The sequence below is a fragment of the Pelecanus crispus genome, chromosome 9 (genome assembly GCF_030463565.1).
Source record: "Pelecanus crispus isolate bPelCri1 chromosome 9, bPelCri1.pri, whole genome shotgun sequence".
Lineage (NCBI taxonomy): Eukaryota > Metazoa > Chordata > Aves > Pelecaniformes > Pelecanidae > Pelecanus > Pelecanus crispus.
In genome coordinates this window covers 34161193-34176686 of record NC_134651.1, presented here as the reverse complement: position 1 = coordinate 34176686, position 15494 = coordinate 34161193, and the positions used below count along the sequence as shown (strand labels likewise).

The following is a 15494-nucleotide window of genomic DNA, read 5'->3' as shown; positions in this document are numbered from 1 at the left end:
GAATCAACTTAATGTCAGGAATTTCCTGCCAGGGAGAGGAATCCATGGCATTAATGTGAAAGGCCAAAAAAAGAGATCATCCTGACCCCAAATTAGTCCCTGGGCTAGACAGGGAGGGCAGAGGGCAGCAGGCTCGGCCGTGGCCCCTGCACCAAAGCCTGCTCTGGCAGGCAAGAGGGTGACAGGAGGTGTTGGGTGGGTGGGGAGGGCAGGGGGAAGGTGTCCGAGCAGGGTGCCGGGGATGTCTGCAGCAAGGAGACCCCTGAATCCAGCCCCTGCCTAATGCGGCTCTGCTCTTCCATTGCAGAGAAGACGGGGAAGGTGCTGGGGGAGTTTTGCCGGTGCTACAGGGAGCAGTACGGTGTAGCGCTCTTCAACAGCGTCCGCTATGAGATTGAAGGCAATGGAGGGCCACAGGCCCAGCTGCTCCACCGCAAGGTAAGAGCCCGGCTCTGTGTGAGGAGCCTGGAGCCATCGGGGAGCTCCATCCCTGTGCCCAGCAAGGACAGACCAACGTCCTCCCCACAGCCCAGGCATGTCCCCTCTCCCCGTTCCACCCTGCTGGGGTGAAATGCAGCCCCCATGCCACTGGTCCAGCCCATCCCCATGGTGTTGTGCATGATTCGTGGGGCTCCCTGGGATGGTTTTCTTTCCCAATGCATGCAATGAGCACAGCCAGCAAGCAGGGGCAAGGCTGGCTTTTGGCTGCAGCCCCCGTGGATGTCTGTGCTTGATGCCAGGGCTGGTAGGAGCTCCCAGGACCCCCTTATGCCCAGTGAAGCCCCAAGCAGGGTATGTCAGGCTGTTGTCCTCCTGCTCCTGGGTGCAAGCAATGCTCCAGCCCAGGCAAATGCCCAGGGAGGGGTAGGAAACCCCTGGCAGGTGTCCTTGACCCCATGGGGGAAGAGGAGGTGTCTCTGAGTCTGATCTTCAGCAGCCACATGTCTCCTGCCTGGCAAAAGGTCTCCAAGCATCCCCCCTTGTTGCCTGTGGATCTGGCACCCGGGGACGGATCCTGTGCCCTCCCCTCCCGCCTGCAAAGGCAGATGCATGTCTGCTGGGGCTTCTTGCCAGCAGACGGGGTTTGGGGCTCCTCCCTGGCTGGGTCACTGGAGCCGCTGTCCTGTGGCTGCTCCTTGAAAGCAGGAGGAGATGGGATTACACATGGGGATGGGCTTCTGCTTTTGTCTGGGGCTTAAAGGGGTGATTTTTTAAGAAATCTAGAGGTTGCATCCATGAGATCAGACTTGAGCACTTGGGTGCTCACAGTGTCTGTCCTTCTGGCCCACCCGTGAAGGTGACACCTTGCCCAGGCACCTGGATGTGCCCCATCTCCTCTGAAAGCTGCCTGGGTGCTGGGTGTGTTGAGCAAAATAAAGGTGTGGAGGTTCCTGGGCAGGAGCCGGGCGCCCAGCGTCCTCAGCAAGGCATCCCTTGGGTTCCTTGCAATTTGTCAGATGCCATCAACCCCTGCGGGGGGCACCTCCCTCCCAAGGTTGGTTGCTTCATTAAAAAGCTCCAGCAAGCAGCCCAGGAATGTCTGAGGAACGGCGGCAAGGCGGGGAGGTCAGGGACGCCATGCAAGTCTTTTGAAACACCAGTGTATAAATAACACATTCCTCTTGCACGATGGCAGAGCCTCTAGCCAGGATGTACCAGGGCTCCAAACACTGCGGGGACTTGCGTGTCTGTGGGGTGGCTCTGCAAGGACCTGGGGAGAGCATCTCCTGCAGCTGGGCTTTGCCCTCCCCAAATATGCCAAAAAAAGTTGTGGATGTCAAGAAGATGCAGAATAGCATCCTCCCTGTCCTCAGGCAGGTCCAGCTGGAATCTGGTGTTCAGGGGTTTTTTTTAATTTATTTTTTACCTTATTTTTTGCCATCTCTGTGAGGATGTGGTGCTCAGAGGCAGCTCCCGCAGTGATACCGGGGGCTGGAGGCCCTCCTGGGCAGAGGGGACAGCTGGGCTGGTGTCTGAATTGTGGCCTAGTTGCCTGATATGCCAGCAAGAAGCAGCAGCAATGAGAACAAGGAATAAATGTTTCTACCTTTGGTCTCTCCAACAACCCAGGCATCCCCAGCCATTGGTGGGGACAGAGCACATCGTGGCCTTGGTCTGACATCCTCATGTGCCCTTAAAAGCAGTCCTCGAGCATCCTCTCTTCTCATAACACCCCCTCCTGCCTCTCCTGGCTGAGCCCCAAAGCTGATGTACCCCGACCCAGGTCTCGCTTCCCATCGCTCCCCGTCCCCATGGCAGGGATACAGGCAGCGTGGGGCCCTCCACCCCCGCACTCCTCAGCCCCCTCCCTGCCCAGCCTAGCAATTTGGCACATACCTGCCTGTCCCAAATATTTGCCGGGATTTTGGGTGGTGCTGCCTCGGTGCCTCCCCCGGATGAGGAGGGATGGCTCCACCGCGGGGCCGGGGCTCCTGGGATGCTGGTGGCTGTGAGCAGCCGTTCCCCATCCGAGGGTCCCCTTGACCCACATCAGGGCTCGGTCCGGATTTTATTTCATTAGCAGCTGGTTCGTGCAGCTTTACCTGCCTTAGGCAGTGGTTTTGAAGCTGGTTTATATGGACTGATTCTCCTTGGATGAGCCACCCCGGTGAGATGCTGATAGGGACTCCCAGAGGTGGCACCACCTTACTGTCCCCATCCCCACTGGTGGCCTTGGGGTTCATGCTCTCAGCGCTCCCTCTGTCCCCCAGCCCTGCAGGCCTTGCTTTGTGCTTTCTTCTCCCCCTTCCAAGGGCTTTGGAAAGTAGTAGGCAGCAGCGAGGTACTGTCAGCCTGTTTGCTGAGCCAAGCTGCTCTCAGACCTCCCTAGCACCCAAGGGGGTGTGGGGTTGGGAGTGGTGTGGGGCTTGGGGAAGGCAATGGGGTGCCTGTGGACCAGGAGATGGACAGAGCAGGGAGAGGAGAGGGAAAGGTGCTGGTGCTGGGTGCATGGTGGGACACAAGTCCTGGCTCGTCTGTCCTGAAGGCCACTGTGGTGGATGGTGGGTGGCCATGGCAGGAGAGGCGGCCGCTGCACACTCCCGCCCTCACGAGAGCTCTCGGCTCTTGTTTATGTTCCTGGGATCATAAAAATTCTTGGGACAAATTCTTGGCTCACTCAGCCAGCCTGTGTTTGGGATGGCGTAAATGCTGCTGGCGTGTGGGCCAAAAGGCTCTGGAGAGCCGGTGAGGGGCTGCTCAGCCAGGGGGGTCTCGGGGGCGCGGGATGTCCTCAGACTGTTCCTGTCGCTGGTCCTCCATGAAGTCCAGAGCATTTAAGCATCGTCTGGTGCTGGGCTCTGCAGGGTGGCTTCTTGCTTTTCCTCTTCCATGTCCCATCTGGAGACCATGCTAGGGCAGGGCTTTGTTCCTGCCGTCTGCAGCTTGCCTCTGATCTGCACCCTGGCAGGACCTTCTGGTTGATGGCCACTATCTAGCAGTACCACACACACTCCTGCCTGCCCCAAGCCAGGGAAATTGCAGTAGCTGAGTTTGGGAAGAGATGCTGGAGGGCTCTGCTCCAACCTGTTGCTTGGCCAAGAGAGCTCAGGTTGGCCAGCTGAGCTTGGTGTAGCTCCCAGGAAGGAGATGGATGCCAGGGACAAAGGTGTGACCACCACCATGGTGAACACCACCACGTGCAACTGCCATATGAGCAGCCCCTCTGAGGTTTCCTAGGGCTGTGCATGTGGAAACCCCCAGGTTGTCACACAGATGCACCCCTTCAGGCACCAAAATTTGCAATGCTATAGGAGATAAACCAGTTGTGAAGTTGGAGACCTTCAGTATAGCCCTAGTGCAGAAAACCCCGCCCAAACCACCACGAACAGACCTTGCTGAGCTCTCTGAGCCAAGCTGTGGCCATGGGATGGAGGGGTACCGAGCTGCTCCCTCCCTGCCACCCACTGCGTGCCTCCTCCCCACAGGTCCCGCTGGAGGACCACGTCATCTACTCGGGCAACCTCTTCCAGTACATCGAGGAGAACAAGAAGTGGAGGAACCGCTTCTGCGTGGTCCCGCACAACTACGGCTTGGTCCTCTACGAGAACAAACTGGTGAGGGGCATCACCCTTTTGCCTGTCTCTGGTGGGCACAGCTTCAAAGGGAGACACGCCATCGCTGCGGGGGGCGTGGCCGTGCTCCCCATCATCCATGACCATCTTTTTCTGCTCAGGCCTATGAGCGGGACCTGCCGCCCCGCATACTGGTCAACAGTGCTGGCTACAAGATCCTCACGTCCGTGGACCAGTACCTGGAGCTGGTGAACAGCAGCCTGCCTGGTGAGTGGTTCTGGTGGCCGTGGGATGAGGAGAGATGTTCGGGGTCCCCTGCATCCCACACTGCTGGGCATCCCTTGGGAACCTTTGGGAAGGGTTGATTTTGGGATGTGGGCATCCCTGTGGACCTTCTGGAAGGGGTGGTTTTGTGGTGTAGCATCCCTGGGAACCTTCTGGAAGTGGTGGTTTTGGGGTGTGGGTATCCCTAGGGACCTTTGGGAAGGGGTGGTTTCAGGGTGTGGGGCTGTAGGGAAGGAGAACAGCCCCGTTCCCCCCATGGGGCCTAGGGTCCAGTGTGAGGTGTCTGTTGCTGGGTCCAGCCACAGCCACCGGGGAAGGAAGGAAAATGCGTCTGTGGCTCCGTGAGAGCTGCCCCAAGCTGTCCTGAGCTGCTCCAGCCTCCCTTTCCCAGAGAGCGCTGGGCGAAGGCAGCAGCTCCTGCTCCTCTGTCCAGACTCCCAGGAGGACCAGCCACCACCCCACTCACCGTCCTCCTGCCTGGGTCCCTAAAGGCCAGGACAGCCCCCAGGGAGCGGGACAGGAGCTGCTGAAACAGCTCATGTAGGGCAGCAAGCCCTTTGCCGGTTCAGGGCACAGGCTCGATGACAGTGGGGTCAGACCAGCAGCTCTGGGGAGGGTTTCACGCTGGAAATAATGATTCCCCCCCCCCCCCCCCCCCCCCCCACTTCTGATTTCCTTTTTGGAAGAACGAGGCACTTCGCACTTTTTTTGCCCTCTGTTTTTGGTAGAACTCACAGAAAAGGCACTGGGAGGGAGCCGAGGGGTCTTGTGTGCCCCTACTGCACCCATAGCCTCAGTTGCTGGGAGAGATGGACACCCCCAACCCTGCAGCATCCCCATCCCTGCCCCATCCCCTCCTCAAAGCATCCTTCCCCCCCTGCAGGTGTGACGCCTAAATCGGGGCACTCCCCCATCCTGAAGTGCCCCACAGATTTCCCCCTCATCCTCTGGCACCCCTACGCCCGGCACTATTACTTCTGCGTGATGACGGGAAAGGAGCAGGAGAAGTGGCGGGCCGTTTTCCAGGACTGTGTGCGGCACTGCAATAACGGTGAGCGATGCTGGGGAGACACACACAGGGGCTTCGGGGTAGGGAGAACATCGTCCTCCTGCTCCGGGGAGGGTGTTGGGGACCCTGTGCTGGTTGGGTTGGGTTTTGGGCCAAAGGGGATGATTTGGGCATCAAGAGGAGGAATTGGCTGAGAGTTGTTGAGCATGGCTGAGCATCACATCCTCTCCCCAGGCAAGGGTGGGGAGCGGGAGGGATCCAGCCATCCGGTGCATCCCTGTGCCCAGCTTCATCCCACTGAGATGGCTGCACCAGGGCAGGCAAATGCTGCAGGAGCCAGCACAGAGCCTGGCTCAAGAGACGCCCTGATGCCTATTTTCCACCCCGAGGCAGAAAATATTTGGTAATTAAAGTTGTCAAAACTCCCAGCCCCACCGTCCTGCTCCCCACCCCGCCGGCACCACCCAGGCGAGCGAGGGCAGCCAGGCTGCGGGCAGAGGGAGCGCGGGACTGCAAGGGGCCGGGGCGGAGGCAGGACCTGCCTCCCACGTCAGCAATACTCTGGCAGGAAAACATGATTTTCCTGCTTGGCTGTGGCCTGTGTGCTCCTGGGCTGAGACCCAGGTCTCGGCGGTGCCTTGGATGGCGAGAAGTTTCCTGGGCAAGGAGGTATCAGCTCTGAAACCTGCTCAAAATCGTGTCTTTTAGTGGGCAAAGAGTGATGCTGCCTATTTTTCATAGTGTTTCTTTCACTCCTGGAAGCTGCATGTAGCCCCGATTTTGCCAGAGCTGCTGTTTAGGGAGCAGAGTAATGGGGTTGGATCTGGAGCCTGGGTTTCAGTGGGGTTTTCCATCCTCCCATGTTAGATTAAATCTGAAAGCTTTTCTCTTTCCCTTCCTTTTGGTGCTTCTTGCTGCAAAACACATCCAATCACTGTTGGTGAGCTGGGGCCATCCGAGCTTGTCAGATTGAGCACGTCCCTGCAGCCCACCCGGGGCCTGGGCTCCTTTCGGGGGGGCTGGGTGCAGTGACCCTCCCCAGTCGCTCACCCCCCTGGGATGCTGCTGGAGCATCATTGCTGCACGTAGTTCAGCACCCCAGGACCCCCTGTGCTTGCTGGCTGGACCCGCAAAGCTGGGGCACTGTGAGCAAAACCAGCTCCTAATAAAAGAGGAATCAACCTCTTACTAACAAAGAGCCAATTTATTAATTTATTTATCTTTAATTTCCACCCCCCCAGGCTGCTGGGTGCTGCCGTGGGAGAGGAGAGATGTGAGCCCCTCCACCATCCCCAGTGCCAACCAGGGTTGTGCCATTAAATCCTCTCCTCCCTCTCCTCCTTAGCATGTGAGGGGAAAAAAACTTAAAGGGGTGGGCAGTGGCCCAGGGAAGGCTCAGCACTGGTGGGCTTCTTCATTTCTGCAGCCTGGGTTTCTCTGTGAGAAAGCTCCCTCCCAAGCTCCATTTCTGCCCCTCACTGCTCCTGCGAGGTCCGAGATACTGTTTCAAATCCCATGAAAGCTCTTTTGTTGTTGTCGAGCAATTTTTTCCCCCCCCTAAATTAGAGGCTCTGTTTCTGCCTCCGGTTGTGATTAGTGTGGGAATTTTCACCTCCCTTTTTAAGACTGTATTTTTGTAACACCAGCTCTTCTGTAGGGACCAAAATGCAAAATCATTCCTCATGCAGGGGGTGTCCAGCCTGGTTTTTCCCAGAGCCTGGGTGCCCTTGGCTGCTCCGAGATGGCCCCTTGCCCTTGTGGTGACATAAGGGGGCTGGAGCAGCACCCACCCACCCCCACTGGCTTTTGCCCCTTATTGCAAGCAGGCTGACCCATATAGCTGTGTTTTTGGGCAAAAAAATGGCTTCAAACTCACGTTTCTTCTTTAGCACCATTCCCCTGGAGAGAGATTATTCTGTGCTGTGAGCAGGGTGGACTTTGAAAAAGTCAAGGTGTAGCATCGCTCTCTGGTGTTGGGTACTCCCATCCACGTTGCACCATCACCCCGGGAGCCTTTCCAGGGTAGGGTCCAGGCTTGGGGGGGTTGCTTCCCATCCCTGACAAGGCGAGCTCAGATCAGTGTTTAATTAGCCGCATATTAATGAAGAAAAGTCATTAAATTTGCCCTGTGAAGTGGCACAGTGGCTTCTTGCAACCAGCCCTGTCTGATTGTCCCTGAGCAGGGCGCGGGCTGGGGACAGGTCCCCGCAGCCAGAGCCCCTGCCCCCCCCCCAGGGATGAGTGACCCTGGTGGGGCAGATCCGGGTGGCTTCTTGGGGGGTGAATCCTGCCCCACACTCTGCATGATTTGGAGGATGAGGTTGGGCCATAGCAGCTCTGGTGGGGGACTGGAGCCCTGTACCAGGCTGTCCCACCTGGGAGGTGATGCCAAGCTGCAAGAAGCCATGGATGGAGAAGCGCTGGCCCCTGAAAGCTCAGCCCTGCTCTGGCTCCCACTCCCACCGAGCACTGAGAAAGGGTCAGACTTCACTTTCTCAACATTTTTTTTTCCCTGTATATTAAGCTGCCCCTTAGGAAAAGCTGCTTAGGCTTGGAGTTAAATGTAATCATCTTAGAAAAATCTGTGTGCATTGGAAAAGATCCGCTCACTACCCCAGGCTGTCCCTCCTGGGAAGGGAGAAACCACCCTAGCTGCGTCTCCCCAGGACACCGCTTACTGGGCGGTCCAGGGATGTGCCGTGACCCTCCGCTGTCATCGCTGCAGGGATGCTTTTCTGGGAGCAGGGTGACTCTGCCAGGGGGCTCTTTGCCAGGGGGCACAGCCACCACCCCGGCCACCCTGGGCTTGGTCCCATCCCACCTCCCTCCTGCCAGAGGTCCAGGGGTGGGGAGGGGAGTGAAGGTGCCAGGGGGGTTCGCTCCCAAGAGTGTTTCTCTCTGGCGGGCAGGTGCCCCTGCAGCCAGATCCTGGAGAGGCTGGGATGAGGCAGGGACATGTGTGGGACACGTGCCAGCAGGCTCCCAGGCTGTCCTGCCTGCCTGCTGCCCCCATCTCCTCCTCCTCCTCCTGGCATGTGGCTGTGGGCTCCCAGCACCCTGCCCCTCCTCCTGATGGGTGCTGCGGGAGGGTGGGGGTGATAGCCGAGCCCCCCTCGTGCCTGTGGCCCCAGGAGCCATGCTGCAGTGACTCACAGCAGTGACATCTCGGGGGCAGCTGAACCGGCCGGAGCCCAGCATGCCTTCTGCAGGGTGGGGCCCTGACTCAGCCCCGGCATCTCAGACGCTTTCCTCTTCCTCCCGAGCTGCACCGCTCCCTGCAGGACCCCGCTTCCTCCAGCCCCCTCCAGCTGCCCCGTCCTGTGGTGCTGGTGGGCTCACTGGGCCCCATGCAGCATCAGGGGTCACTGAGCCCCCCCAATACCTGGTGAGCCCCTGTTCCTGCTGTACCTTTGGGGTTCCCCGAACCCCTGGGTCCCCATGCACCATGGGGGCTTGCTGAGCCCCTCTGTCCTGGTGCATCTCTGCTCCTAACATGCCTTCAGGGTTTGCTAAGCACCTGGGTCCCCATGCATCATTTGGGGTTCACTGAGCCCCGCATCCTGCTGAGCCCCTGCTGTGCCATCGAGGCTTTCCAAGCCCCCGCGTCTTCATGCACCATCGGGACTTGCTGCCCCCCTGCTCCTGCTGTGCCCCAATACTGGGGCTTGTTGAGTCCTGGGGTCCTCATGCACCATTGAGGGTTACTGAGCACCCCATCCTGCCGAGCCCCTGCTCCTGGGTGCCTCCCTGCCTTGGTCCAGCTCTGGAGGGATCAGTCTGTGGACAGAGTGGGAGCACCCCCCAGCCACTGGCATGGCTGGGAGACTGCTCCCCCCTGCACAGTTGGAGACAGGCTTGGGATGGGGTCCCCCAGTGCTACTGGCAGCTCTGAGCTCCTTGCCTGGGTCTGAGGGTGTGGGGGATGTGAGGGACCCCCTGCAAAGATGGGCTGGGGTGCTGCAAACAGCTGGGCTGCCCCTCGCTCCCTGTGCCGGGCTGCTTATTCGTCCCCCCCCACCACCCCCTCCCCAGGGATCTCCGAGGACTCCAAAGTGGAGGCTCCAGCCTTCACTGACGCCGTCCGCATGTATCGCCAGTCAAAGGAGCAGTACGGCACCTGGGACATGCTGTGTGGCAATGAAACCCAGGTGAGGACCTGTCCCCCTGAGGCTGGGGTGGGGGGGTGTGGGCTGAGCAGGGTCCCCAAAGCCTCCTGTCTTCCCAGGTCCTGAGCAACCTAGTGATGGAGGAGCTGCTCCCCGAGCTGAGGACCACCATCGGCCCCCGGCTGAAGGGCAAGGCTCAGGAGCGCCAGCGGACGTGGATCCAGGTGTGGGGCTGGGGCTGCCGGGGCGGGGGGTTCATCGTCACCTGCCCTCCCCCTGCCTTGCACTGCCTCTGCTTTGGGGGCCACGCTGCTGCGGCGTGGTGCGGCTCAGTGCCCGCCAGCTTTCCTGCCTGTCAGAGCCAGCACCGCCCCCCTGCATCACCCCCTCTCTGGCCCCCGCCAAAGAAGCCGTCCTTATTCTCCACTGTGGCTTTTTAAAGCTCCTTGTTGTGCCCCTGCAAGCAGGCCTGCCCATCTCTGCCTGTGCTGCCGGGTCCCTGGGGCGAGGGAAGCAAACAGGAGGAAGCCCAGCCCTGGAGCAAAGCCCATCCCGGCTATATTTAGCGAGCCATTTTTAGAACAGCACAGGCTAAATCCAGCCCAAACCCTTGCGGAAGACTGAGGGCTCTTCAAAACTGCCTGTTAAAACCTTAAAAGCTGATAGATAATTACCACCAGGCTCATAATGTGCCACTGGAGCAGCTTTTTCAGTAGCTGCGGTCTTAGCTACAAAGCTGGGAAGCCCGAGGGAGGGAGGTGGGCACGGCTCTGCCTCCCGCCAGCCCCGAAATCATGGTGTTTGGTTGCAAAGTGAGCATGAAGCCTCAGTGAGCGGCTCCATCCTGCTCACAGGGTTGGCTCCTGAGATCCCATGCAGGTTGAGCAGGGCAGGGCACAGGCTTCAAACGGGTCAGGGGCTCTCCTGCCCAGACCTGCTGCATTCCTGGACATCCAGCATCCCCGGACCTGCTGCATCCCTGGACTTGCAACATCCCCAGACCTGCCTAGGGCACACTGGCTGATGGAGGGAGCGCTCAGCTCTGTGCCCCTTGGGCACCGCTTTGAAGCAGCTTCTGCACTGTGGGGGCTTCATCTCACCCAGCTCGGGGGTCCCTGATGTGGAGAACTGACTGCCAGGCTGCGAGGAGGGGTCTGGCCAGGGCATGGGTGAAGGCTTGACAGGTCCTGCAGGCATCTGGTGCTGGAGGTGATGGTTAGTGGGGGCAGCAGGAGGTGTGGGGGGCAGCTGACCACCCCATCTCTCTCTTGCCAGATCTCAGATGCTGTCTATAGGATGGTCTATGAGCAGACCAAGGCCCAGTATGATGCAGTGATGGCCAAGTGCGAACAGGAGCGGCCCCAGATGGAGAGCACCATCCGCACAGACATGGACCAGATCATCACTTCGAAGGAGCACTTGGCCAGCAAGATCCGAGGTACAGCCCTGCGGGGAGACGCATGGACATGGATGTGTGTGGCTGTGTCTGTGCTGGGCTCCTCGTGTGGCATCACCACCGTTTCACCAAGGTGTGGCTGTTCCTCGGGTGCAGTGTGGCTCCTGCCAGCACGGCCTGGGGAGCCCTGGGGATGCCAGCAGCCACAGCGGCAAGGGTGCAGGTCCTCACTGGCATTGTCCCAGGAGGTGGGGGACAAGGTGGGCAGTGACCCCCCCATCAAGGCAGTGGGGGAGGAACAGGTTCAATACAGACTGAGGGTCGCTTGCAAGAACCCCTTGCATTGTCCTGCAAGTCTCCTGGAGGGGTGTGAGGAGAGGGGCAGGTCCCTCTCCCTAGGGTGGGTTTATGACCCAATTTGCAGAGCTGGAAGGGCAGAGGAGGAGCCTCACCATGCTTACCCCTGCTCTCTGTCCAGCATTCGTCCTCCCTAAAGCAGAGGTCTGTGTCCGTAATCACGTCCAGCCCTACATCTCCTCCATCCTGGAGGCCCTGATGACGCCTACAAGCCAGGGCTTTGCTGAGGTGCGGGAGGTGTTCTTCAAGGAGGTGACGGACATGAACATGAACGTTGTCAATGAGGGTGGCCTGGAGAAGCTGGTAGAGGTGAGTCCTGGTGATGCTCCTTGCTGGCTGGTGGGCTTGGGGGTGGTAGGGCTAGTCCTGCTGCCATCCCTGGTGCAGATGGCACTGGGGGACCCTGGGCTGAGAAATACTTGGGGATGAAGCCCATGTGGTGGTGCAGGCTGCCCTGCCTGGTGTGGGGCGGCATGTCCCAGCCCCAAGTACATGGAGAGGCTGTCCTGCCCTGCTGAGCTTGGCTTTATCCCCAGTACATGGAGAAGCTTTCCCACCTGGCCTTCCACCCCGTCAAGATGCAGTCATGCTATGAGAAGATGGACCAGCTGAAATTGGAGGGCCTTCAGCAGCGATTTGATGTCTCCAGCACATCCGTCTTCAAGCAGAGGGCCCAGATCCACATGAGACAGGTGCGACAGGGACCGAGGTCCTCCCGTGTCCCTCTGGCCTGAGTGCAGAGGGCTGGGGAATGGAGGCAGAGTGAGGAACCCAGGCTAGTCCAACCCAGGCAGGGATTTGGCTGCGATGTCTGTCCTGTCTCAGGGACCTTCATGTCATGTGCACCCAGCTAAGGGGGTGTGATGGATCTGGCCGTGCCCTTTGGTCTGGAACCCAAGCAGGGAGGGAGCCCATGGGTGGGAAGCAGCGTAGAGCACCCTTCCAACATGGACTCAGCACCCAGGCTTGAGTGGCACAGCTACCACCAAGCCTACTGGCACCAGCAAGGCCAGTAGCCCAGTTCTGGGGTCTGGTCCAGCCAAACCTGGAGTGGGGTGTAGAAGCAGGGGGTGGGCGGTGGGGTGTGTGTGCAAACCAGCTTTGGGTACCCTCCTCCCCCAGCACCCTTGGTCCTCATGGTGGAGTCTGTGGATGCCACACTTGGGATGCTGGGGACCTTGCCAGTGTCAAGGCTCATCTTGGTGTGGCAGTGCCCCAGAAGAGCCCACTGCCCACCCCCATGGTTGGTCCCTTTGAGCTCCCACGCCGGTGCTGACCATCTGCCTCTGCTCACAGCAAATGGACAACGCCATGTACACGTTTGAGACACTGCTCCATCAGGAGCTGGGGAAGCTGCAGGGCAAAGATGACCTGTGCAAGTCCATCCAGCGCATCCTTGAGAGGGTGCTCAAGGTGAGGGGTGGTGGGTCATGACCTTTGGTGGTCTTGTTCCAAGGGCCAGAACCCCGGGAAGAGGCCAGGAGTGACCTTACCAATTTTAACAAAAGTCTTCTGGGGAAATACTTCTTTATATTGACATTTTCATGCATTTTGCTGGGATGCGGGGCATGGGAGTGGGAAATCACCTGGAGGAGCCAGGTCACCTCTGACCACATGCATCACTGTAAAAGCCACTCAGAGCTCACACTGGCCCAAAAACCCTTCTGCAGACAGCAATGGAGGAGCTGGCTCCTGCCTGGGCTCAGGCACCCTGGGAACTGGCTGGAGAGAAGGATTCAAGGGGCAGAGGAACCTGTTCACACCTGTGCAAATCACTTGGGGGGGGCAAACCACAGGGGCTTGTGCCTGTGGGAAGGGGAGCTGCCAGCCCACGGCCCTCACTGACCCGGGGCTGCCCTCTCTCTTGCCTTGCAGAAATACGACTATGACAGCAGCACTGTGCGGAAGAAGTTCTTCAGGGAGGCCCTGCTGCAGATCACCATCCCCTTCCTGCTGAAAAAGCTGGCACCAACCTGCAAGGGGGTAAGAGGCTAAAGTTTGGTGGGGGGAAGGACCAACTCCCCTGCGGAGGGGCTGGGGCATCCCTCCCTCCCGTCCCCCCGGGCTGAGCGACCTCTCCCCTGTGGCAGGAGTTGGCCAAGTTTCAGGAGCTGATCTTTGAGGACTTTGCCAGCTTCATCCTGGTGGAGAACACTTACGAGGAAGTTGTGCTACAGTCGGTGATGAAAGACATCATGCAAGGTAGGGTCCTGAGGCACCAGGGAGCCTGGACCAACTCAGCTCTGAGCCCCAGGCAGGCTCCAGCACCCTGGGGTGGGTCGAGTGGGTGTGAGCTGAGCCTGGGCTTAGCAGCACCTGGAGGGCCTGTGCTGGGTGCTGGGGACCATAGGAGGAGGGGGTGATCCTGAGCAGGGCACTGGGGGCTATATGAGTAGGGGTGACCCTGTGCAGGGTGCTGGGGGTGGGGGCGTATGAGGAGGGAGTGACACCAAGCAGGGCGCTGGGGGGCTATACGAGGAAGGGGGGGGACGCTGAGCAGGGTGCTCAGGGCTGTATGAAGAGGGGTGACCCCATGCAGGATGCTGGGGCTGTTTCCCACCTGGCCTTCCCACCGGCAGGGCTGAGCAGTGGGTGGGATGCTGAGCCCTCTGCCCAGCTCCAGACATCTCTCCCTACACCCAAGGGGGTGGCTAGGAGAAGCGCCCAAGCCTGGTGGGTGCTGCCCTGTGCCTATCTGATATCTCTCTTGGTGCCCCCAGCTGTGAAGGAGGCAGCCGTGCAGCGGAAGCACAACCTGTACCGTGACAGCATGGTCATGCACAACAGCGATCCCAACCTGCACCTCCTGGGTGAGGGCATCCCCATCGACTGGGGTGAGGAGTACAGTGGCCAGCCCGAGGCCGAGCCGGCCGCCAACAAGCACCGCAGAGCCAAGCAAGTGGTGTCGGTGATCCAAGACGACGAGGGGGTCCTGCCCTACGAGGTGGGCACTGAGGTGCTGCAGCCCAGCTCCCCGGGGCTGCAGGAGCCGGAGGAGCCAGACCCTGGGGCACCGCCAAGCTCCCCAGACAGGGTCGAGGAAATCCGTGAGGCGCTGGCAAAGGAGAGCCTTGGGGACGGTGTCGAGGCGGAGGAGCGGCTGACAAATGGTACCGACGCCACGCAGGAGAGTGGTGCCACTGAGAAGGTGGCAGGGTCTGTCCCAGGTGATGCCCCCCACCAAGGTCCAGCCATTGGGGGGGATGGGGTGCGCTGTGCCACACCGGCATCGCCTGCGCCTGGAGCTGAAGTCCCATCAGGTGCTGATGTGCAACCTGCTGCACCAGCATCACCTGTCCCTGGAGCCGAGGTCCCATCAGGGGCCAGCGTGCAACACACCTCACTGGCATCACCCAAACCCAGAGCCGATGTCCCATCAGAGGCCAGGGTGCCCCATGCCACACCAGCATCACCCACACCTGGAGCTGAGACCCCATCACCATCTGCTGGGACGGCTTGCCACCAGCCCAGTGACAAGGAGATGGGTGAGGAGGCAGCCCCCCCAGGCAGTGAGAGCAGCCCCCCACAGCCCGCGGGCACGACGGAGAGTGGCGAGGGGTTGCAGACTGAGTTCTAGCCCCGGGCCACCCCCCCGGCATGGACTGGCCCCGGTGACACTGGGGGTTGGGGTAGGGGGAATAGGACCCGCTGTGCTGCTGGGGATGGAGAGCAGCGCTGCGGGAGAGGGAGGGGATGGGAAACACCCAGACCTTATTGCCTAGCCGGGGGGGTCCCTGCTGCTGCATGGGGCTGGCCACAACCAACTGGTCCTAACTGGGTCAGACTGGGGGAGGCCCTGGCCCGGCCTGGGGCACCCCCTGCACTCTGCTCTGTCCTTCTTCTGCCTTATTGTCTTTTCTACTGAAGAGATGCTTTATCTGTCCCGCCCCCCCAGCTCAACTGCCTGGGGGCTGGCATGAGCCCCGCTGAGGATGGGTGTGCGGGATGCTTCCGGCTGCCCCAGGGGTCATGCCCTGCCCCAGCCTGGGGGGTTCCTGGGAGCCTGCCCATCACCATCCCACCCAGCTGGCTCCAGGAGTGCCTGTGGGAGCAAGGGGCACAGGGGATGATGGAAAAACATGACAGCAGCCGTGGGCATGGTGGGGATACAGCAATACCAGGTGGCTCAAACTGCTGCCAATAGGGTGAGAGCTGGCACAGGCTCACAGCACCCAGGCTGGGCTCACAGCACCCAGCGCCCACCCTCACCCTGGGTTCTTCTAGCATCTATTTAATTCAAAGTAAAAACTTACAGGGGAAGGTGGCACTCACGCAGTGTCTCCAGCTTTGCCTGGCAGTCCTGGGCTGCCTCTGGGCTCAGGCTCGCC

The 15494-nt window shown here is 60.0% G+C and overlaps 1 protein-coding gene across 1 annotated transcript; it reads left to right on the top strand.

Moving 5' to 3' along the window:
- Nucleotides 1-282: 282 nt before the first annotated feature.
- NIBAN2 (niban apoptosis regulator 2) lies at nucleotides 283-14743 on the top strand. The gene is made up of 13 exons (XM_075716915.1): nucleotides 283-438; nucleotides 3927-4055; nucleotides 4175-4280; nucleotides 5182-5349; nucleotides 9340-9455; nucleotides 9533-9637; nucleotides 10689-10851; nucleotides 11288-11475; nucleotides 11703-11858; nucleotides 12463-12579; nucleotides 13042-13149; nucleotides 13257-13368; nucleotides 13887-14743. The coding sequence occupies exons 1-13, from the start codon at nucleotides 283-285 to the stop codon at nucleotides 14741-14743; spliced, it is 2481 nt and encodes an 826-aa protein (XP_075573030.1).
- Nucleotides 14744-15494: the final 751 nt, after the last annotated feature.